General features: G+C 66.4%; 3 protein-coding genes across 4 annotated transcripts; 2 read left to right on the top strand and 1 right to left on the bottom strand.

Moving 5' to 3' along the window:
* The first annotated feature begins 1,646 nt into the window (after positions 1 to 1,646).
* On the top strand, positions 1,647 to 6,914 carry SCN2B (sodium voltage-gated channel beta subunit 2). The gene is made up of 4 exons (XM_032201993.1): positions 1,647 to 1,936; positions 3,980 to 4,146; positions 4,369 to 4,579; positions 4,722 to 6,914. The coding sequence occupies exons 1-4, from the start codon at positions 1,867 to 1,869 to the stop codon at positions 4,919 to 4,921; spliced, it is 648 nt and encodes a 215-aa protein (XP_032057884.1). The 5' UTR covers positions 1,647 to 1,866; the 3' UTR covers positions 4,922 to 6,914.
* Positions 6,915 to 10,734: 3,820 nt separating this feature from the next.
* Positions 10,735 to 17,552, top strand: SCN4B (sodium voltage-gated channel beta subunit 4). Of its 2 annotated transcripts, XM_032201866.1 has the most exons (6): positions 10,735 to 10,860; positions 11,053 to 11,085; positions 14,001 to 14,164; positions 14,760 to 14,985; positions 15,152 to 15,281; positions 15,377 to 17,552. In XM_032201866.1, exons 1-6 carry the CDS (start codon positions 10,809 to 10,811, stop codon positions 15,468 to 15,470), a joined length of 699 nt encoding a protein of 232 aa, XP_032057757.1. In that variant the 5' UTR covers positions 10,735 to 10,808; the 3' UTR covers positions 15,471 to 17,552. The 2 variants fall into 2 exon arrangements, with proteins under 2 accessions (XP_032057757.1, XP_032057758.1); XM_032201867.1 differs by lacking the exon at positions 11,053 to 11,085.
* Positions 17,553 to 18,076: 524 nt separating this feature from the next.
* On the bottom strand, positions 18,077 to 21,397 carry TMPRSS4 (transmembrane serine protease 4). The gene is made up of 11 exons (XM_032201743.1): positions 21,328 to 21,397; positions 21,073 to 21,225; positions 20,840 to 20,969; positions 20,503 to 20,604; positions 20,363 to 20,403; positions 19,728 to 19,887; positions 19,334 to 19,500; positions 18,965 to 19,060; positions 18,713 to 18,852; positions 18,325 to 18,474; positions 18,077 to 18,088 (listed from the first exon to the last, which is right to left on the bottom strand). Exons 1-11 carry the CDS (start codon positions 21,395 to 21,397, stop codon positions 18,077 to 18,079), a joined length of 1,221 nt encoding a protein of 406 aa, XP_032057634.1.
* Between the last annotated feature and the right edge of the window lie 210 nt (positions 21,398 to 21,607).

Here is a 21,607-nt window from a genome sequence, read left to right as displayed (position 1 = left end):
CCGTGCCGGAGCTGCTGCTGGGGCTCGTCCTGTCCCCGTTATCTGCAGCGGGACCCAGGGAGCTGTGTTGCTCCCTCCTGCTTCTCTCTGGAGGGGGACAGGAGGGCACAGCCCTCACTCTGCAGCTTTGATCCCAGCCCGTGCTGCTCCGGGACCAGAGATAATGAACTCGAGGAGAGCCTGGTGGGGAAGGGAGGGGGAGAGGCAGCGTGCCAGGGGTATCTTCTGAAAACAATAAAACTCAGCGAGGTCCAGGGGGATCTTCCCTCTTCCTGGCTTCCTTTAACCTCCTGCTTAAATGTGTGGTGCTCAAGTGTGCCAAACCCTGCCTGGCTGGGGGAGCAGTAAGGTGAAACGGGCTGAGCAGGGGGTCCCTCTGCAGCACGAGGGGGCTGCCTGGGCTGTCCCGAGCCCCCCTGCTCTGCGAGGGATGGAGAGGAGCGGGGTCCCCCCCCCCTGCATCCCACTCACCCATCCCCTGCGCACCCCTCTGCTCGCAGCCCACCCCGGTGAGTCCAGGAACCCCTCGGGGGCCTCCGGGGCCGCGGTTTTGGCATGTGCTGGCGGCGGCCCCGTCCCTAAAATAGCTGTGTGACACCCGCAGGTGCGGCGCTGCGGCGGGGCCCCCCTCCCGGCCCCGTGCATGGCTCACTGCAGCGCCGCGCTGCACTCCTTGGTTCACGTCGACTCCCTGCTCGCTTTTCCCTGCCTGGTCCCGAGCAGCCGGGGCGCAGGAGGAGCCGGCCAACGGGGCTGGTTTCGGGGTGCTGGGGGTGCCCCGTGACCCCCCGCTGCCTTCGCAAGGAGGTGGGACCCCTTCCAGCGGGCTCTGCCTGTCCCGCAGGGCTGGGAGGCTGCGCTGTGTGCGCGGTGTGTCTGCTCAGTGCTGCCTGTGTTCACCCTGGGGGTGTCCCCTCCTGCATGCACAGCCCCTCTGCACCCCTCCAGCCTCCCCCTTGTCCCCCCCTCCCTCCCCAGGTCCCCCATGTGCTCCTGATGTGCTCAGGCCCCGGGACATCCCTCACCTGTGAGGAGAACCTCACTGGTGCTGCCCCAGCAAAGCCCGCTGTCCTGCGGCCCCCGGCACCAGGTCTGGGTGGCCGAGGGGCTGCTGGCCCCAGCGCTCTGCTCCCCGTGAGGCCGCGTGTGGGCTCCTCGCGCTGTTCTCAGCAGCCTCGACCCAGGCTTGGAGTGCTTCCCCTGAGGCGTGCTGCCTGGGCTCCTCGGGATCCTCTGCTCTGTCAGGGCCAGCCCAGTCCCTCTGCTCTCTGCCCGGCTCCAGGGGAGCCTTTCTGGGGTCCCTGGGCCCAGCTGGGCTCTGAGGAGGGGGAACTGCTGCGGGGTCACCAGCCTCTGGCTGGCCAGGAGTGATGCAGCGCTTGGCCCCAGGGGTAGGGGGGGCTGCAGGGGCTCACAGGAGCCTCTGTGGTGAGGTTTGTGCCATGGGGCAATGCCTGGGGCACTTATCCCTAGGGGAAGAGGAGCCCTGAGCTTGCTCTCGCTCTGCCAAGAGGGAATCCCAGCACAAACCTGCTCCTCGGCCACCCCGTGCACGGTGCTGAGGGGCTGTTTGATGCCAGCGAGGGGGGCACCAAGCCCCTCAGCCCCACCCCAGGGCCCGACCCTGCATTCGGGGGGCAGCATCTCGCTGGGGCAGCGTCTGCCTCCCGCTCAGGGAGAATTTTCCTGCCCTCCCGCTTGCTGCGCCGCGATCCGCCAACCACAGCATTTAGCGCTCCTCGCAGCCCCGCGCCGCTCCGCCGGCCATGTTGCGGGGATAGGGGCAGCTCTCGCCTCCTATGCCCCCGGCAAACACCCCAACCACCACCCCCCAGCCCTCGCCACACACCTCAACTCCTTCCAAAAATGAGCCCGGAAGCCTGGCTCCCGCAGCCCACCCGGTACCTCGCTGGCCTCAGCTTGCTGCTCGCGCTGGGTAAGTGCCGACCCGAGCCCTGCATGCGCCCGGCTGCCAGGGGACAGCACCCAGGCGGGGGAGAAGCCCCCTCCCCAAACCCTGCCAGCCCCTTTTGCCCCTGGGGAAGGGATGGGGTGGAGGTGGGATGCCCAAGCTGCTGCTGGCAGGGTGGGGGGCACCCCGCAGCGGCACCATCCCCATCCAAATCCGTGCATCCCTCTTGCTCCAGGCTCCCCCACGCACAGGGCTGATTTTCACACCCTGCAGGGGGAGAGGGGCATTTCTGGGTTTTGGCTGGGTGTCGGGGGGCTGCGGGGGGCTTGTGGCCGTCCCTCGGTTTGGTGCTGGGTGCCTGTGTGCAGGGGGAGCCGCGGGCTCTGCGCCCTGCGTGCCGCCCGGCCCCGCAGCCAGGAGCGTGTGTCAGCAGCTTTGGGGCCGGATCGATCGGGGCGCAGGGATGTGGCACCTCCTGGAAGCGCTGCTCGCCCCGGCCTGGAGCTGCTGGTGGGCTGCTTTGGCTTTAGGGGACGGAGAGGGAATGGGGAGTAAAACGCCCAGAGAGGCTGCGGGGAGCAGGGTGTAGTGCGACAGCTTTTGGGGCTGCACAGGGCACAGAACACAGCCTGGGCAGTCGGTCCCTAGGGATTTCTTTCACCATTTATTTTGGGGTTCCCCGGGTCCCAGAGATGGGATCCCCACACATCAGCGCTCCCAGGACATGGGTGGGACCCCGCGAGGACCCCCGGCTGTGGCCCAGCAGTGCCCCGTGCCCGAGCACAGCCCCTGCGGGCACTGCAGAGCCCGGGATCCCCGCTGAGCTCCCGCTGCCATCTCAGCCCCCTGCGGAGCTCTGGGGCACCCAGCACCAAGCCAGGCGCAGACACAGAGCCCAGGGGAGCACAGGGGCTGCAGGGCACTCAGCAGGGCCACGCAGAGACCCCTCCAACCCCAATCTGTGGGGCTGGGTCTGCGGGGGGGCACCTGGCACAGGCAGAAGCCCAGATCTTCTCTCCCACCGCTGCAAGGATTGCTGGAGGGTGCCCCAGCCGTGCCCAGGCAGCGGGGCTGGGCACCTGCAATCGCAGGGGGCGTGGGGATGCCCCCGGCTCCCATCCCGCAGCGAGACCCCTGGCTTGAAGCAGCCAAACCTGCAACCTGGAGAAGATTCTTGGGAAGCAGGAGCACCTCGGGAGGAAGGTTTGAGAGCGAAGGGCAGAGGTGAGGCGATCTGAACAGCTGCTGCTGGCATCCCCCTGCCCCGGGGGGTGCCGCAGGGGTGCCACAGCCCCCTCACCCATCCCAGCTCCCCCCAGGGCTCTCTGCCCCCTTCCTGCAGGTGTAACATCAGGGCTTGGTGGCTGCACGGGGCCTGGCTCCGTGGGCAGAGCTCTGGGTGCTGCCCGGGGGCGGCTGGCGATGCGGGGAGCTGCAGGGAAGGGGTGGGAGAGGGAGCGGGGCACAGCGGCACCAGGCACTGACCCAGTTTCTGTGCTGCAGCGAGGCCGGGCTGCAGGGACCGCCTCGTGCCCCCCGCCAGCAGAGGCTGAGGGCCCGACCCAGCTGGAGAAGCCCTGCTTGAGCCCCGCGGGGTGGGCTGGGGGAGCACTGCAGCCCCCCAGGAGCCAGCCCCGGCTGCTGGAGGGAGGAAAGGCGGCGAGCGCAGCCATAAATCTCCCAGCAGCCGTGGCGCCGAGCCCCGGCGCTGATGCTGCATCCAGCCCCTGCACAGCGCTGCCGAGCCTGCGGCAGCACAGCCTCGCTCAGGCAGCGAGGAGCAGGCTGGGCTTGGAGTCAGCACAATTTGGAATTTAGCGCTGGTGCCATCAGCCCTCACGCAGCCTGGCACAGCCGGCACTGAGGGACGGTGCCAGCGCCGGGGCTGCCCCCCTGTTGTCCCTGGGAAGCCTTCTCCTGGCTGGGCACAGCACCCAGGAGGGCCTGAAGGGCTCCAGGGTGAGCCCTGTGCTGCCGGCCCTGTGCGCAATGGGGTGGGGAGATGGATATTTGTGGCCCAGGTTAACTCCTCCACATCTCTGCTCTTGTTCCCCCCACCTGCGGCAGTGCCCCCGGCCCTGGGCATGGAGGTGATGGCTCCTGCCACCATCAACGCCCTGAACGGCACCTCCGTGAAGCTCTCCTGCACCTTCAACTCCTGCTACAAGGTGGAGAACAAGCAGTTCTCCCTCAACTGGACGTACCAGGAGTGCAAGAACTGCTCTGAGGAGCTGGTGAGTCCCTCCGGGGCTGGGGATGGGCTGAGGGGTCCCAGGACCCTCTTGGGGTCATGAGCCCCCTCCAGACGAGTGCTCCTGCTGAACGGCAGCCAGCCCACCCTGGGGGGAGCGGGGTGCAGTGTGAGCAGGGAGGGGGGTGCCCGGCTGGGGGGTGCGGGGGGCGAGTGCTCGTGGTGCTGAGCACTGCCCCAAGCCCTCCCCGTGCCCGCTGCCCAGTTCCTGCAGTTCCGGACGAAGATCATGAACAAGCAGCTGGACCGCTTCGGGAACCGCGTGGAGTTCACCGGGAACCCCACCAAGTACGACGTGTCCTTCACCCTCAACAACGTGCAGCTGGAGGACGAGGGCACCTACAACTGCTACGTCCTCAACCCCCCCGACCGGCAGCGGGGCCACGCCAGCATCAGCCTCAAGGTGCTCACCAAAGGTCGGTGGGGAGCGGTCCCCTCTCCTGGCAGGCACCCAAGGGTGCTGGGCTGGCTCCTGGCTCTGCCTCCAGCCCTGCCCCTGCCTCTTGGTTGCTTTGGGGGGCTGGGGCTGCGTGGCCTGACCCTGCTCTGTGTCCCCAGAGCCCCCGAAGCGTGACTCGACGGTGGCCGTCATCGTGGGTGCCTCGGTGGGCGGCTTCCTGGCTGTGGTCATCCTCGTGCTGATGGTGGTGAAGTGCGTGCGCCGGAAAAAGCAGCAGAGGCTGAACACGGACGACCAGAAGACGGAGGAGGAAGGGAAGACAGATGGCGAAGGCAACCCAGATGAGGGCACCAAGTAAAGCCCCCTGCCCGCTCCCTCTTCGCCCCTGTACAGCGTGACCCCCTTGATGTGCTTCCCAGAGCAAGGATTTGTCTCCCCCGAGCATCCCTCCTTCCATCGAAACGCCAACCCCGCCTGGAGCAGGGCACGGAGAGGAGAAGGGCCCCGCAGCCTGGCTGTGGCCGGGAGCGGGGCTGGGACTGCGCCTGGGCTGGGACCCGCTCGGCCCCGCTCCTGCTGGGCACGGTCTGGTGCCAGAGCGCTCTGTGGGGCCGGGATGGGCGCTGGGGACAAGGTGACACGGCAGAGGGAGGGACGGCGAGGTGCCTGAGCACAGAGGTGGTGGCAGGGGGGCAGCAGGGGCTGGGTGTCCGCGCCCCGTCCCGCTGCACAAAGCCCCAGCCGCTCCTGCTGTGCCCGGGGCTCGGACACCGACACCCCCACCCCGATGTGACCCCGAGAGGTGCCTGACCCTGCAAGTCCCGTGTGAGGTGGCACGACCTCGTGCTCCTCGGGGCTGTCCCCACCTGCTCGGAAAGGCCAGATGACGGCTGCCAGCCTGGGTGTTTTTCTGAGGGTTGCTGGTTCTTGGAGCCGCTGATGGCTCCGGGTGCGTAATGGACGTTCCCCTTCTGCCGCTCAGGCTATATTTGGGCCTCAGCATCTCCACCAAAGATGCTGGGCTGATTCTTTTTTTGTGCGCTTGTTTGCTTCCTTCCTGGGGAGGGTGGCTCTAATGGAAAGTCTTCTGCCGATGTGCCAAACCGCGGCGGTGGGGAGCAGCGGCGCGCGGCCGCTGGGAGGAGGAGGAGGAGGAGGAGGAGGAAGTGCAGGGCAGGAGGGGCGCAGCTGTGGGGCCCCACACAGGACAGCTCTGGCACCCCGAGTAGCCCTGAGATCCCAAAACTGCCTCTCCCAGCCCCTGAGGAGCCCCGCACAACTTGTAACTGCCATGGCCACGCACTGCCAGCCTGCCCGGCCGGGGGGCCCTGCGGTGCCAGATGCCACCTGCCTGGGGCCCCCCAAAACCTGTGGCCCAGCTCCTGCCCTGCTTGCAGCAGCTCCCTCCCAGGGGCTTTAGAAACCTCCTGCCTCTCTGTGCCTGTGTCCGGTGGCCTCAGGATGTGGCAGGGACCGGTGCCAGCTGGGGAGCGTGGGCAGCGAGAGGAGCTGGAGGTGACCTGGGGACGTGTCCCCCGCTGCACCAGGCCCAGGGGTTTCTTGTCCCACTGCAGGCAGGACACGCTGCTGCGTGGGGCAGGGCAGTGCGAGGAGCCCCGGGGGGGGCTGCACCCAGTCCCCCGCCCCCCGTGAACAGCATGGCCGGGGACAGGGGAGCACTCCTCACACCCCCCTGCTCTGCCATGTCCCCAGCCGAGTGCCAACCCCACAGCTCCTCAAGCAATGCCCCCATTTCCTGGGGATGCGGGGACACCGTGCGTGCCCTGCTCCGTCCCCGGTGCCCCCCGTGTCCCCTCAGCCCCCCGGGGGCTGCGCTGCTGCCCTGCCCATGCGCAGCAGGGATGCGCCGCCTCTTGCCCGCAGTCCTGTGGCTTCCCCCTCCCTCCAGCTCCCTGCCCAGGGGGCAGAGCAGCGCTGCCTGCGCCCCCACGCACACCCCGCATCGCTTTCCTGCTCGGTTGCCAGCAGTTTTTGGGGCTGCCACCGGCTCGAGGCCGGGCTGCGAGCGGCTCCTCGGGGCACAGCCACCGAAGGCCTCCGAGCGCTGCGTGTGGCCGGTCCCGCGCCTTTCATCTCGCTCACGCACTGTCCTTGGATTGCAACTTGCCAATGCATCTGTATGTACATAGCTGTACACACCGGAGAGTCTCTGCAAATATAAATGTACAGGAGGCGCCGCTACCGGCCGTGGCTGCACTTCTGGGTTTGCGCCTTCCCGTGTGTTGTTTTCGCCAAGCACTCTGCTGGTGGTGGCTCTGCCAAAGCCCGGTGTAGGATGTTTTTATTGCTCTTTGTACAGTTGAACGAACAAAAGAACAACAAAATGCAAACTTTCCGCTGGGTGCTTTTGTACTGCTGCCTGCAGGAGGGGCAGGGCAGGGAGCCTCTCTCGGGGTGTCTGCCCACGGGACTAAAGGGCTCTGCTGAGCCTGGGACTTGGTCCTGCACGGGTTTGTTTGGGTGCTGAGCGAGCACAGAGCAGCTTGTGCTCAGGGGCTGCCACAGAGCGTGATGCTGCAGGGCAGTGCAGGTGCCAGCAGGTTGGCTTTGCTGCCCAAATCCTCCCGCACCCAGCTTCTGGGGATGCTCTGCTCCCCCTGAGCTGCGCTGCGGGGCTCAGCCACCCCTGCTGGGCACAGGGCTGGGGGTGCCCGCTGCTGGGGCACGGTGGGTGCTGCACCCACGGAAAGTGCTCGGCGCTAAAAGAAACTCTGCTGAGCCTCGGGAAGGCCCTTGTGACCCTGCCTCACACCTTCTGCTGATGCTCCGCACACCGAGGGAAGGGCGACAGCTCCGAGCCTCGGCTCGCCAGGGTCCCCGCGCACCCCGCCGTGTGCCGCAGGGTGACGCAGCACGAAGCTCCCACCTTCCCCTCCCTGCCAGGGGAAGGGCAGGGTGGCACCTCCCGGGGCTGGTGACACTGTGCCCTGCTGGCCACGGGCTGGGGCTGCGGCTTGTGCCCAGATCTGGCCAGGGAGCAGAGCACTGGGGTGGGAAGGAGCCGCGATCTGGGGGGACAGCTCGCTTGGGAGCAGTCCCAGCCCTCCGGCAGGGCGAGCGCAACAAAGGACAGCGGGGACCCGAGGGTTGGCATCTTGGGGACACCACTGGGACGGGTCCTGGCCACCCTGCCAGAGGGGATGCGGGTGCTGAGGAGGGCCCTGGAAAAGGGAAAAGCCCAGGGCAGCCCCAGGAGAGCTGGGGAGGGTGTGAGGGCAGCACCGCAGCCGCCAGGGTCCCGCTGAGGTGCCCTCGGGCTGTGTTGGGTTGGGAAAAAACTTTCTCCAGGGACACGGCTGTCCCCGTGCAACTGCCCCTGCAGTGCCTCCCGGGTCTCCTTTTGCCCCGCTTGCTTTAAAGGGTCTGCAGAAGGGGGGCTGGCAGCTTGGCTCCCCGGGGAGCGGGCCAGCAGCGGGACGGACGGCTCTGGGTGGGAGAGGGAGGCAGGGGGAGAGGAAAGCAACGCTGGGGAGAGAGCTGCAGGCAAGGGAGGGCCGAGGGCGAGAAAGGCAGCCAAGCACTCACCGCAGTCTGCGTGCCCGGACCTCTCGCTCAGCTCCCAGCCCGCTGCTCGGTGTGCCTGGCCCAGCTCCTGCCGAGTGGCTGACGGCTCCGGGCTGCCCGGCCACCTTGTCTTTTAAAGGTCACAGCCAGAGGACCTTGCAGTAAATATGAGGCGCTGATGGGAGGCTCTGCTCCGGCGTCGCCTCCTCCTCCGTCGTCAGGAGGGCTCTGCCTGCTGCCCCTGGCTCCCAGAGGTTTGGGAGGGGGCCAGGGCAGTCCCTGCGCTGGTGCCAGGGCTGCTCCCTCCCCGCAGGATGCTCCAGGGCAGCCGGGGCCAGCGCAGTGCCTGCTGCATTGTGCCGGAGGCTGCAGCCCGACGCTGCTCTGCTCAGCCCTACCCCGCTCCCCTGCCCACGTGGAGGGAAGCAGGAGCCCTCCTCGGAGAGCAGCCGGGCATTTTAACCCTCCCAGCTCCACCTGTGCAGGGGGGACACAGGGGCTCGGTGGCTGCTGTGCCCCCCAGCAGGCTGCCGGAGCCCACCTGAGCCTTGTAGGTCGGCTGTCCCCTGGGGCACAGCATGGGATCTGTGCCAGGGGCAGACCTGCATGGGGCACAGCAGCAGCATCTCCCAGTTCTTCACTCCCCAGAGCCAGCCCTGCCCCGAGAACAGCTCCAGGAGCGATCCGCCAGCTGGCCGGACCCCCGAGCCCGTGCGTCCTGTCCCAGCAGGGAGGTGACGGCGTCTGAGCAGGGAGCTCTCACCTTCCTGAAACCAGACACGGCAGCCTTGTGCTGGGCTCAGCAAAAACTCGCTGCTGAGCCGCAGTATCCCCGCGCCGGACGTCTCAGCATCGCGCCAAAATCCCGGGTGCCCTTCCTGGCCGTGCAGCGCACGGCTGGCGGGGGAGCAGAGCCTGTCCCAGGCCCGCGGTGGCAGCAGATGTCTCAGGAGAGCAGCCAGCCAAGGAGAATATCCGGAGCTGCCAAGTGTGACAGCTCCATCAGCCCCGCTGACAGGCAGCAGCACGCTCCGTGCCCTGGGGCCGCCGGGGCAGGGCTGGCCCCCACCTGCAGCGGGAGAGGCACAGCCCCGGCTCGCTGCCTGCCCCCTGCCTCTGCTGGGTGCTCGGGGGGGACGCAGGGTCCGGGGGGATGGAGGGTCCACAGCGGCTGTAGGGGCTGCGGGGTCCCTGGGGGCTGTGGGGTCACCTTGTCCTGGGGGAAGCTGCACTGTGAGCCTGCCAAGGTTTGTGCCAGCACCCATGGGAGACCCTTTTTGTTGTCTGGCCCAGCAGTGAGCCTTCACACACCCTCACAGGGGTGGCAGGTATCCCTCCTCCCCTTCACAGCTCTCTGCCAAGCTGCCCCTCAGAGGTGCCCCCCCCTGCACCCCAATTAACAAGGCTCTGGTGGATGCAGCGCTCCTCCTGCCATCTCCTTTGCCTGCCCGCTCGCTGCAGCTCCACTCGCCGAGCTCTGTCCCTCACCTGGCCGTCCCCAGCACCTGGCTGTGTTCCTCACCTGGCCGTATCCAGCACAGCCGGGGCCCTCCTGCTGCATCAGCACTCCTCTGCTCAGCGCTCCCGCAGCACCAGCTCAGGGAAGCCCAGCCCGCACCGCCGGTACTTTTCCTGCCTCTGCTGCCAGCTCTGCAGCCCTCTGTCCTCAGCCCACAGGCACTGCTGGCACCCTCTCAGCCCCTCAGGATGTCCCAATGCCCCGTGACACCTCCTGCTTTCCCTATCCCTTATCCTTGGTGCTCCCAACCGGCTGGGAAGGAGCTGCAAAGGGGGCAGGAGTGGGGCTGGGGGGTCCCTCAAGGTGCCCTGGAGCTGACAGCTTGGATGTGCAGCATCCCACACCCAGCAGTGACCTGTTCAGGGGAGCTGTAGTGCTGTACCCTGCAAGGGGGGGGGACAGCCTCACCTGGGGAGCCTGGCCGGGACACTCGTGCCTTGTGCCGGGAAGGGGAGCAGCCCCAGACGCGGGCAGCGCCGCTCCCCCTCTCCCTTCCCACCACGCCTGGCCTCAGGATGCGTCACCCGCAGCAAATTGCTGCTCGGTGCAGGGGTCCTGCTCTCTAATGGACTGGGGTGGGAAGGTGCAGCTCCATCCTCGCCCTTCGCATCGCCAGAGGCCTCCATTAGAGGGGCCCCTGCCACCCCCTGGCAGGGTGCGGTGTGCCCAGGGTTGGCCCTAATGGATGTGCCGGTGGGGAGGCTGCTGGGACGTGAACTTCTGGGCACGCAATTAGCGGTAACGAGCTCACGGCAGACGAGGGAAGTTTCCAACGCCTCCCCTTTGGCGCCAGCTCTTGCTCCCCGCGCCCTGGCTCCGCGTCCTGCTCTGCGGCCGCAGGGATGCTCGGAGCCTCCTCGGGCTGCGGGGGGGGCACAGCCGAGGTCACCCTGCTGCTGTGCCCGAGTCCAGCCCTGCCCGGCCCCAGCCCCGTGTTTTTGGGGGGGCTTTTCCCATTACCAAACGATGCCGGGGGGGGCGACCTGGGGACACCCCGGGGGCGTGCGGGGGCGCGGCGAGGGGCGCGGCGGAGGGCGCGGCACCGCCTCCTCCTCCTCCTTCATCTCCTCCTCCTCCTCCTCCTCCTCCTCCTGCTTCTCCTCCTTCCCCCCGGCCCGGCTCCGCCCGGCACGGCTCGCCCTCGGCGGGGGCGGCCAGAGCCGGGCGCTGCGGGCAGCCGGGCCCCCCCCGCGCCGCAGCCATGGCCCCGCGCCCCGCCGCCGCCTCGCCGCTCCTGCTGCCAGCGCTGCTGGGTAAGGGCCGGGGGAAAGCAGCAGCAGCAGAAACAGCAGCAGCAGCTGGGGGAACCGCCGCCCTGGGGTGTCCCCCCCACACCCATCGCCACCCCAAAACGGGGGCTCCCCCCGTCCCGGCGCCCGCTTTTTGCCTGCGCCGCGAGGAGCCGGCGGCCGCTGCGCGCTAACGGCATCGTCTCTGCTCCGCAGCCCGAAGCACCGCGGATAAGGGACTTGTCCAAGGTGACTTCGCAGCAGGGGCCGGGAGAGGGCTCCGAAGTGCCTCCTGCAGCCCCTGCCCTGCCCGCAGCTCCCGGCGCCCCCGCTGCCTCCCGCCGGCTGCGCCCCGCTTTGCCCCGCTCGGTGCTGCGCGGGGTCCGCTGCCGGCACCCGCCGGGGGATGGCCGGAGGGAAGCAGATGCTGCCGCAGCACGCCCGCCCACAGGTCGTCCTTTTACAGTCCCTTTTGTCAAAGAGCCGTCTGCATGCGCTTCTGCACTGCTCCGGTGAACCCGCACCGCTCGGAGCACGAGCCCAGCCCCGGCGCCGGGAGGTCCCCGCTTCCCCCGGGGGCACGGAGCAGGAGGGGGCTCGCAGCCCTCCCCTCCCTGCTGCAGCCCCTGGGATGCTTCCAAGCCTCCTGCATCAGCCCTCGCCCACCGCTGCACCCGTGCTTGCACAGCTCGTCCTGGGGCCGGTCCTGGTGCTCGGGGGGGCACAGGGAGCCTGAAAGCCAAGGCTGCGTTTGCAGCGCTTGCTGTTGGGAAACTCCCTTGAAAGGTGTTTTAGAGGGCACAGCCCTTAGGATTATTCTAAGTGAGCTGGAGATGCACAGAGCCGTGTAAGTACCAGGCTGCCTGCGGGCTCTGGGTGCTGTTCCCCGGTGGCAGTGCCCCGGCTCCGTGCGGTGCCAGCTGCTCTCAGCGTGGGGCTGGGAGAGACTCGGGGGTGCTGGGGACCAGGGAACGGGGGGAGGAGATGGGGACTTGTCCCCCGGGATGCTGGGGTGGGCTGGGAGGGGAGAGGGGGGGTGTTTGTGCTGCTCGGGGTGCTTTGGGACTCCCCAGGGACTGGCAGCGGGCTCCAGGCTGCAGCGGGGAGCTGCTGTCGGTGCCCACAGGCAGGGTCAGTCCTGGCTGTCCTGCCCCTGCCTGGGCTCGGGGTGCTTCCAGCTCCCTTTTAGCCCGTGCAGACAGGAACCTGGGCAGCCAGGCACGGCTTGCTCTGTGTGCCAGGAGCTCACATTGATTTTTATGGGCAATGGAAGTTTTTATGGAGCTGCTTTTTTCGTGGATGGTGGAGGCATCCGGCAGCCGTCCAGGTGAACCCCATGTGCTCAGCAGGGCCGTGGCTCCCAGCCCCTCTTGCTGATGATGGGCTGCAAGCAAAGTGCCCCCGGCTGTGTGGGGAAAGTCTTGCCGTGGGCTGCTGCTGCTTTCTCTTGCCCCAAATGCCCACCCTGGCTGCCAGAGCAGAGAGCAGGCAGCCAAGGCTCTCCGTAGCAGGGCTGCTGCTCCCCGTCCCCGTGTCTTGTTCCCCTGGGCAGAGGCAGCCCCCAGGCAGGGGCTTTCCCTCTGCAAGGAGTGGCCCCAAGGGGTGCAAAGCACGGTGCTGGGGTCCAAAGCGCAGCAGCTGTGGGCATGTGGAGAAGTAACAGTGGCAGGTGGTGTGGCAAGTGGAGGCAGCGATCTGCCCCGCGTTTCCTCTGTGCTTTATTTAGTGGTAATTTATCGCCTCTCTTCCTGAGACCACAGCTTGACAGGAACAGGATCAGCCTCCGTTTGCCCCGTGCATGCAATTCAGGTTACACTGCTGATGTTAGAACCGGGGCAGGCGGGATTAAAAGTGTCACGAGCCTCAAAGAGTCAGCTTTCCTGCGAGTAACTGTCCCCGTGCAGCACCCTGCCGGCCCCAGCACCCCTGTAGAGCCAGGCTCCCGCCCCTAAACCTTGCTGCAGGTGCCAGCCCCTGTTCCCCGGGACACTCCTGGCCGTGAAGCCCTCCTGTAGCATCCCTGGGGCTGGGCTGAGAGCCTGGTGAACGCACGAGCCCTCTGTCTGCTGGGAGCAGCTCTGTGGTGCCGGAGGAAGCCTCCGTAGCAGAACACGAGGTGCTTCTTGGTGAAGTTAAGTAACTCTTCCCCTGCAGTGCTCGCGCTGCAGCACTGCAGCAGGGCCCGAAGCCCAGGATGCAGGGCTCTGGGCTTGGCTTGGGCTGCGACGTGCCTGGGGAGCTGTTAGCACGGGCATGTGGGGGAGAATAAATCAGCAGCCCGGGAGGCTGCGGGGAGCAGAGCCTGAAGCTGCGGGCAGCTCCTCGGAGCTCCGGGGCCGGTGGGGCGAAGTGCCCGAGTCCCCGGGGAGAGCTTTGTGGGGAGGGGTCCCCTCGATGTCCCAGGTCTGGGAGCGGTGTGCAGGGTGCTTGGTGGGGTTGTTTGAGTGGGGCTGCTCCCCCAGCCCGGAGCAAAGCACCCCCTGCCCTCAGGAAAGGGGTTTTGTGGTGCTGGGGCCATGCACAGGACTACTGAGCTGTTCCCCATGGGGGACCCAGCAGCTGTCAGAGGCGCTCTCGGCTCTCCCAGCTGGGCTTGCACCGGCTGCCTCGAAGCACTGCTATCTGCCAAGGCTTGGGCGAGCCGTGTCCTGCTCTCTGAAGGTCGTCCCCCAGCCCCAGCAGGAGGCTCAGCTCGGCAAGGCGAGGCTGGCAGGAGGGGAGGCTGCTCTGCCTGGTGAGCGTGAGCCCTTCGCCGGGGTGGAGGACGGGCAGGCTGGCGGCCGCCCAGGGCAGAAATACTAATTAGTGTGGGAGCTCCTTGTGTGTAGAACAGAGAGCTCAGCTTGGCTTTCGGCTTTTTTTCCCCCCACACACACACTTTAAGGCTTAGCTGGAGGAGTTGTGGATAACAACTTCTGTGATGATAACAGGCGCATCGGGGCTTTGATTTGCGTCCTTATCTTTGGTGACGCTCTGGATCCCTGCGAATCTGCGCTGTCTGAAGGCAGCAGACAGCCGGGTCCCTGCAGGAGCAGGTCGTGGGGCTGGGGCAGGAGCGTTTGCTGTCCCACACCGCTGCAGCACACGGCTAAGGGGACAGCAGCACAGCCCTGCCGTGCCCTGGCCGTGCTCTGGCCGTGCCCTCACGCTCTGCTCCCTGCCAGGTTTGTACGTCCTCGCCATCGCCTTGGCCCTGGAGGTGTCCGTGGGGAAGACCAACACCGTGCTGGCTCTGAACGGCTCCGACGTCCTGCTGCCCTGCACCTTCACCACCTGCATCGGCTTCCAGGACCTGATCTTCACGTGGTATTTCAACTCGACGGAGATGGTGGGTGGCTCGCCGGGCTTTGCCTCTTCTCCTGGCAGGGCCTTTCCAGCGATGCCGGTGCCGAGCAGCTCGGGGGCTCTCAGCTGGCTGCCCTCCTCCTCCCGCAGGATGCTCTCCTTCTGAGCAGGCTCAGCTCTGGGGGAACAGGGCGGTGCAAACAGGGGGACTCGAGCACCCGTGCATGTCTGTGCTTTTGGAGTAAAGCTCTTCTGCTCTTTCTGCTGCCTCCAGGTTCATTTCTTTCCATAAACGGGTCATAAATTGGCTGTTCAGGTGCAGGTCCGCACTTAGGGCAAAATACGGTTGATTTGCTCCTCCTCCGCTTGCTCTGAGATGCTAAGGGCTGCTCAGATTTGCTTCCTGCTGGGCACGCTCTGCTCTTCAAGCAGTTTGCAGGAGGGCTGTTGGGAGCAGCTCGGTGCTTATAGCCCGAGGAAAGGAACCTCTCCTGCCCCGGTGCTCCTGCTTTTGCATGGTCCGTGCAGTGGCTGCAAGAGGGAGGCTGGCCTGCGGTGCCGGGGGCGCCGGGGTCCCCGTGTCCGTGGAGTGCTCGGGGTCCCCCCGACCCCGCCGTGCCGCACCCCTGCCCCTGCAGATCTACCACGGCAAGATAAAGAGCAAAACCTCTGAGCCCTTCCTGGTGAGCCGCAACCCGCGGGTGGAGTTCGTCGGCTCGACGACGGGCAAGGACAACAACATCTCCATCGTGCTGAAGGACGTGGAGCTCAGCGACGCCGGCAAGTACACCTGCCACGTCAAGAACCCCAAGGAGAAGAACGCGCAGCACAACGCCACCATCATCCTCACCGTGGTCCACAAGAGTAAGTGCCAGCCTTATTGGGGTCCTGCTCCTCCGAGTGGCGGGGGCGAGAAGCCGAGGTGCCCCTGGGGCTCCTGGTCATGGTGAGGTGCAGGGTCCCCGGGGGGCAGCACTGCTGGGAGCCCCCCACCTCGTCCTGAGGTCCCTCTGCTCCTTGTCCCCGGCAGTGGAGGAGACGGACAACACCCTGACACTCATCATCGTGGGCGTCGTGGGGGGGTTCTTCGGCCTCCTCATCCTCTTCATGCTCGTCAAGAGGGTCATCCTCTTCATCATCAAGAAGGTGCAGGATGGGAAGTGAGTGCGGGCGCCGGTCCCTTGGGGATGCTGCTGGGGAGGGGAGGGGTGGTTTTGGGGGCCGGGGGTGTCAGCAGCCGCGTGCTCTCCCCCAGGAAGGAGTGCCTGGTCAGCTCCTCGGGCAACGACAACACGGAGAACGGCCTGGCGGGCTCCAAGGCGGAACAAAAAGCCCCCCCGAAGGCATGAAGCAGCGCACGGAGCCCCTGGCCCCCAGCAGGGCAGGGAGCCGGGATGGGGCTGGGGGGGAGAAGCCTCTCCCTTTCGTTTCCTTTCCGAACTGCCGACGCTCGAGACACGTTTCTGTTACACACGTGCCTGCAACCTGCACCGCTTCTGGGACACGGCTTCGGCGGGGACGGGGGCATCCTGCGGATGGGGACGGCATTGGGATGAGCCAGCCCCCTGCCCTGCCCTGCCCTGTGCCCAGGAAAGTGGGGCTGGGTGCGTGGGGAGCCCACGGTGGGTGCTGTGTTGGCCGTGCACCCCTGGGTGCAGGGCAGGGGGTGGCCGGGGGTCCCGGCGTGCCCGGGGGTCGGGGGTGTGATGAGATGGGGGTGTCTCATTTGGGTCTGATGCTGAGCTTTGTGTGGGTGGTTTTGGGAGCAGGGTGAGGGTGCATGAAACTCGCCGTGGGGATGGAGGTGCTGCGGAGGGTCTGGCATGTGGGGCAGAGCCAGGGGGGAGCGGGGCTGCAGGAGCGGCTCGGCTTCAGCTCCTCGGCTGGCGCCCCGTGAGGGGTCCCTCCCCGGGCTGGTGTCGGTTCTGCCCTTCCTCTCCCCCCCTCCTGAAGCAGGGATGCTTCCAGTGCCGAGGCTTGACTCATTAGGCAGATATTTTTATATCAGATTCCCCCGGGAAAAGGGCTGGCTGCATTTCCCTCTCCTGGAGGAAAACTGTGGCACGGTCGGGTCCTGGCAGTGGAGCTTCTGGTCGTGCCACGGGCTGGTGGGGTGACCCCGGGGCCTCGCCGTGCCTCAGTTTCCCCATCTGTAAAAGGGGATAAGAGCAGGGCTCACTGCGGGGCTTCCTTGGCTGACAGCTGAGAGGTGCTCAGGGAGCTGGGGGTCCTCATGGGGGGTGCCTGGAGCAGCAGCGTTAGGGGGCTGGGTGCCTGCCGTCGTGCTGGCCCCGTGCAGGGGACCCCAAAAAGCCTCCCTGGGCTCTTGAGGAAAGGAGAGGTGTAGCACAAACCAGCCTTCATCCCAAGGGCTGCAGGCATGGAACACCGAGGGGACGAGTTAACCCTACAGATGCAGTTCAGGTTGGCCTTTAGGGCGCGATTTGTTCCCTGCCAGTTTCCCCTCCACCCATCGGGGCAGCATGGGGCTGTTCCCAGCCCTTTCCCTGCAGCACGAGGGGAGCAGTGCGAGGATTTGGGGGCAGAGCAGAGGAGGACAGCTGGGGGCTGCCCTACCCAAGACAGCCGCAGGGCATCCCTGACACACAGGGACACGTGGGGACAGCAGCCTGGGGCAGGTTTCCTCGGCTGCTGGTTCAATAGGAGCTGGGCACAGGCTCCCAGTCCCCCCCTGCTCCTCGGGACCCCCAGGTGATCCACTGGTTGCTGTTCTTCAGTCTTCCCATCTGTGAAATGGGCGCAGCAAGCCCCATTTACCTCCCGGGGGGTGCGAGGCTCCCCGTGCTGCTTTGCCACGTGCTCCGAGACCCCAGGGCGAAGGGCAGGCTGCTGCCGAGGGCTGTGGGGTGCCCTGGTCACGCATGAGAGCTTGGGAGGAAGCCTGAGACCTCCCCGCCGCCCCCCTGAGCCCCCAGCCCACCCTCGCAGAAAGGGGAGAGGACGGCGAGGGCAGGAAGGGATTTTTTTTTTAAAAAAAGAACTGTTTTTAGCTGTCCTAACCCGTCAGCCTTTTTTGAGACGGGGCCTGGCCACAGCGCCGCGTAGCGCGGGCTCTGCATGGATCGCTCCCCTGGCTTGGTGGACGGCGCCAGCATCACCAGTTTGGGAAATGCAGCTCTATCCATGCACGTATGTGTGCGGGGTGCTGGGCTCGGGGGGGCCAGAGGGGCTCGTGCCAGCTCTGCTGGGGCTCCCCGCAGCCACGGGGGCTGTGCCAGGGCGAAGGCACGGCCGGGGGGTGAGCTGCGACGGCCACATCCGTGTGTAAGCATATATAACACATGTAGGGATCCCTGCAAATCCACACAGGGCGTGTACCACACGCTCTGCGATGACTTCTGAGGCATTTTGCACCGTAGGGGGTTAGTTAGCTTTGCCTTGAGTGAAATAAAGTTTGAGTTGACCGGGAACCTCTCCGCCTGCGCCTGCTGCGGGTGGTGGTGGGGCTGGGCAGCGGCAGCTGGGTGGCTGCTGGTCCTGGGCTGGGGGCTGCTGCTTCCCAGCAGGGGGCACAAAAATGGTCCTAAGAGCATGTAGGACAAAGCCTTCCGAGGCTGCGTGGAAAAAAAAAACAAACACAAATCCTTTCCTTTAATGGGGATAGCACAACCATCAGCTCTCTCTGTAAAACAATAACGAGCAAACAGCAGCGTCGAGCCCGACAGCGCAGGCTCAGCACAGGGCAATAAGTTAACCTCTCTCCGGGAGGGAGCTTGAGCCGCTCGGATTCCTTCGTGGTATCGGTGGCCGCTGCTCCGAGCTGCCCTTTGCCTCCTTGGCTGGCCCCTGGTGTCCTCAGCCACGGAGCCAGCGAGGGCTCGGGAGGCACCGCGCGGCTCCGGCACTGAGCTTGGTCCCAGCTGCTGCTGGAGCCGAGGCAGCCAAGAGCACAGGGACGGGGAGGGAGGCTGGGGGGGACCTGTCCCGGCAGGTCTCAGAGCTCTGACTGGAAGCAGAGAGAGAAGGAGAGAAGGAATTGCAGAGGGCAGCTTAAATAGTCACATCCTTAAGGTGCTGGTTGGGTTCCCAACAACCCCGGCACCCCTCGTGCCCCAGCACCCCCCGTGTCCCACCACCTCACTTCCCCTTCCTGCAGAGCCACCGAGGAGCCCGTGGCCACCCCGAGACATGCGCCAAGAGCCACAGACATCGCTCCCGGGGTGCTGGCTGTGGGGCACTGACCCTGCGGATGGCGTAGATCCAGTTGAGGTAGGCTCGGACACTGGTGTAGACGCCGGGCGTGCTGGGGGTGCCGCAGCCCTGGCCCCAGCTGACGATGCCCACCACCTGCCAGTGCCTGCCCAGGTACATCAGGGGCCCGCCGCTGTCCCCCTGGGAACGACAAGCACCTGAGCAGGGCCAGGAAGCCCTGGCACGGTCGGGGACGCAGAGCTCTGCCCACCCAGAGCTCAGTTCCCAGGGTTGGGAAAGAAGTGGGTAAACCCAGCGCTGTCAACATCACCCCAAATCCCTGCGGCTCACCCTTGTGGCTGGTTTATCAACAGATGGGGAGGAACCAGCCCCTTCTTTGGGGAGCAGGCCCCCGAAGCTGCTCGGTGCCACCCCTCACCTGGCAGGTGTCCACCCCGCCCTGCGGCACGCCGGCGCACAGCATCTTCTCCGTCACCTCCCCGTGGTACGCAGCCAGGTTGCAGCTTGTGGTGTCAACCAGCTTCACCTCCGCCTGCTGCAGGGTCTCCGACAGTTTCCCTGCACGAAACGCAGCGCAGCCACTCAGGAGAGCCAGGAGCAGGGAGGAAGGGCGCTGCTGGGGGGCTCTGCCCTCCTCCCAGGGCGCATCCCTCGATGCCGTCCCGCTCACCGTGCTCCTTCGTGTAGCCCCAGCCTGTCACCCACAGGGATGTGCCTGGCACCAGCTCCTCGTCGAAGTAGGGCAGGCAGATGGGCTTGATCCTGTCTGCAAGGCAGGAGGCGTTGGGTGAGGTGCCCCTGCCCAGCCTGGCCGCACCCCATGCAGCCAGCACAGCGCGGGCAGTTCATGCCTTGATTTCCCCACACCCTGTGCATGGGAAGCCCAGGACCCCAGGTGCTTGCACAGCCGGGTGAGAGGTGCTGAGAGGCGATTAGGTGCTAGGGCAAAGTGCTCCCTGCACCACCACTCGCTGCCTTGGCCACCTTCAGCCTCGCTCTCCTCGCCCAGCCCCTCGGGGCGATGTGCACCACGTCTCACCTGAGACCTGCAGGGGGGACTGCAGCTTCACCAGGGCGATGTCGTTGTCCTTGGGGGACGGCGGCGTCACCTCGGCCAGGAAGACCTTCTCCACAGCCAGGGTGACGGAGCCCGAGAGGAGGTCGGAGCCGGCCTTCACTCGCCAGTTGGGAATGACGGGGTTGTTCCTGGGCACGGACACGTGTTAACCCTCCTGCCTTTCCCCTCCGTGCCTGCACCCTCAGCATCACCCAGCTGTGTTGGACCAGGGGGCACAAAGCCCTGCGCAGGCCCGTTAATTAGGGAACATTTAATCAACGCGTGGCCTCAACCTCCCACCAGAGAGAGGAACCTGCCCCCGGGGAGCTGACCGAGCCCCGGCACGGTGTGGTGCCACATGCAGCGGCCGACTCACTTGAAGCAGTGCGCCGCGGTGAGGATCCAGCCGGGCTCGATGATGCTGCCCCCGCAGATGTGCTCCGTCCTGTACTGCAGGCTCACCTGCCACGGCCACCACTCGATGGCCGCCGGCCTCCCGCCCAGCACGCGCGGCGTCCTCGCGCTCTCGCCGCAGCCTTTGGCCGGGCGGCGCGGAGCAGGGGCAAAGCGAGACGTTAGCTCCGGCAGGGGGGAGCAAAGCAGCCCGTGCTCTGCTCTCCTCCACCCACGGAGCACCCACTGAGGTTCTGCCTGGGCACATTGCCCCTCGTGATGCTGCCCGTGCCACCCCGTGCTGGGACATTTGGCACCCCCCCATTTTGTTCTCTGTTTGCACCGCTCATCCCAGCCTTCCCTCCTCTGAGCCACCAGCTGGCTTTGTTTCCTCGGGGTAATTCATCACCAAAAGTAAACCCATCTGGGCAGCTGGGTGAGCCCCTCCTAGGTGTCTCAATTTTTTCTGCCAGCTTAGCACCACTTAAATCTGAGTTTTCTTGTGCAGGGAAGGGCCGGGATGAGGGCCAAGCCCAGCTCTCGAGGCACAAGGGGCTGTGCCGGGAACAGCAAGAGGCTTTGCACACCCGCAGGGCGCAGCCAGGTCCCCGTACTTACTGGAACAAACGAGTGAAACAACCGATCCGGAGAGACATTTCCTGGAAGAGGGAGGAAAAGGGCTGGGTTCGGAGCAGGAGCGGCTCCGGCTTGGCGCCGGGCAGGCTCCCATGGGTGGCACAGCCCCAGCGGGTGCTCACCTGCCCGGCTCGGGCACCTGCAGGCTGCCGCCGCTCAGCACCAGCTCGCGGGGAGGCAGGGGCTGCCCTGCGCCCGCATCCACTGCTCGGAAGCTTGGGGTGCTGGAAGAGAGGGGGCGAGGGTCAGAGCATGGCACGGGGGTGCGCGGCCCCGGCTCCTTGTGGGGGTGTTGGGAAAGGGCTGGGGCTGGAGCTCCCCTGGCAGCCTGGGAACCTGGTTTGTGGCTCGGGATGAGCCGAAGGTGGGGGTATGAAGTCCTAAAGGGGTGGAGGCTTCACAGGCAGGTCCCAAATATAGGGAGGGAAGGTGAGGGGTGCGGCGACGGCAGCCCCCCACCTGCTGTAGCCCATTTGCTCGCACGCTGCCTTGGCCAGGGCCAGGTTGAAGTGGTCGTAGCAGACACAGGACCAGGCTCCCGTGTTCCTGTTGAGCACCTGCAGGATGGATCTGTCCCTGGAGACGCGGGCTGCAGGGAGGCACACAGTCATCCTTTGGCAGAGGGATTTGGGGAGGCAGGGGCTCGCTGCAGCAGCTACAGGCAGGGGTTTTATAAGGTGCCCGGGGCTCACCGCCAGCCTGTGGCCCCTCGGGGACGTGCTGGGGACAGCTGGCCTCGTCCTCGCCGTGCAGGCAGTCTGCCTCCCCGTCGCAGACCCTCGCCAGGGGCAGCAGCCTCAGGGGCTGCTTGCAGAAGAAGTAGTGGTACTCCAGGTAAGCCTTGACTGGGGGCAGACGGGGAGCTCAGCACCGAGCTGGCTCAGCAGGACGGTGGCAGAGCCGCCCCCGGCCGAGCCAGGAGGAGGGAGAGGGGAGCAGGGGCGCACCCAGGAGCCCGATCCCAGCCAGGCAGGCGAGGCTCAGCACGACCACCAGCACGGGGATGCCGACACGCATGCAGAACCGCCGCACCGAGCAGGTTTTGGGTCTGGTGCTGGGACCTGCAACACAGAGGAGGGTGGTCCTGCCCTGCCTGCCCCCCTCCCAGCACCCCGGGCCCCGTGGGCATTACCTTCGCTGCCGTTCAGCCGCTCGGAGGCTGGGTCCTGCAAAGCAGAGAGGAAAAGCAGTCGGTGAGGTGGAACGGCCAGAGAGCACCAAGACCCA

Source organism: Aythya fuligula, chromosome 22 (genome assembly GCF_009819795.1).
Source record: "Aythya fuligula isolate bAytFul2 chromosome 22, bAytFul2.pri, whole genome shotgun sequence".
Classification (NCBI taxonomy): domain Eukaryota; kingdom Metazoa; phylum Chordata; class Aves; order Anseriformes; family Anatidae; genus Aythya; species Aythya fuligula.
Note: the sequence above shows the minus strand (reverse complement) of the source record. Positions and strands in the feature narration are given on the sequence as shown.

Excerpts from the sequence above, each read along its gene's own strand:
- TMPRSS4 (XM_032201743.1), bottom strand. The coding sequence starts at position 21,397 with ATGCGTGTCGGCATCCCCGTGCTGGTGGTCGTGCTGAGCCTCGCCTGC. Across the intron at positions 20,404-20,502 it reads CAGGTGCCCGAGCCGGGCAG|GAAATGTCTCTCCGGATCGG; the intron begins GTGAGCACCCGC and ends TCCCTCTTCCAG. Across the intron at positions 19,061-19,333 it reads GTCCCCCCTGCAGGTCTCAG|ACAGGATCAAGCCCATCTGC; the intron begins GTGAGACGTGGT and ends CCTGCCTTGCAG.
- SCN2B (XM_032201993.1), top strand. The coding sequence starts at position 1,867 with ATGAGCCCGGAAGCCTGGCTCCCGCAGCCCACCCGGTACCTCGCTGGC. Across the intron at positions 4,147-4,368 it reads AGAACTGCTCTGAGGAGCTG|TTCCTGCAGTTCCGGACGAA; the intron begins GTGAGTCCCTCC and ends CCCGCTGCCCAG. Across the intron at positions 4,580-4,721 it reads CCTCAAGGTGCTCACCAAAG|AGCCCCCGAAGCGTGACTCG; the intron begins GTCGGTGGGGAG and ends CTGTGTCCCCAG.
- SCN4B (XM_032201866.1), top strand. The coding sequence starts at position 10,809 with ATGGCCCCGCGCCCCGCCGCCGCCTCGCCGCTCCTGCTGCCAGCGCTG. Across the intron at positions 10,861-11,052 it reads CCTGCTGCCAGCGCTGCTGG|CCCGAAGCACCGCGGATAAG; the intron begins GTAAGGGCCGGG and ends TCTGCTCCGCAG. Across the intron at positions 11,086-14,000 it reads GGATAAGGGACTTGTCCAAG|GTTTGTACGTCCTCGCCATC; the intron begins GTGACTTCGCAG and ends GCTCCCTGCCAG.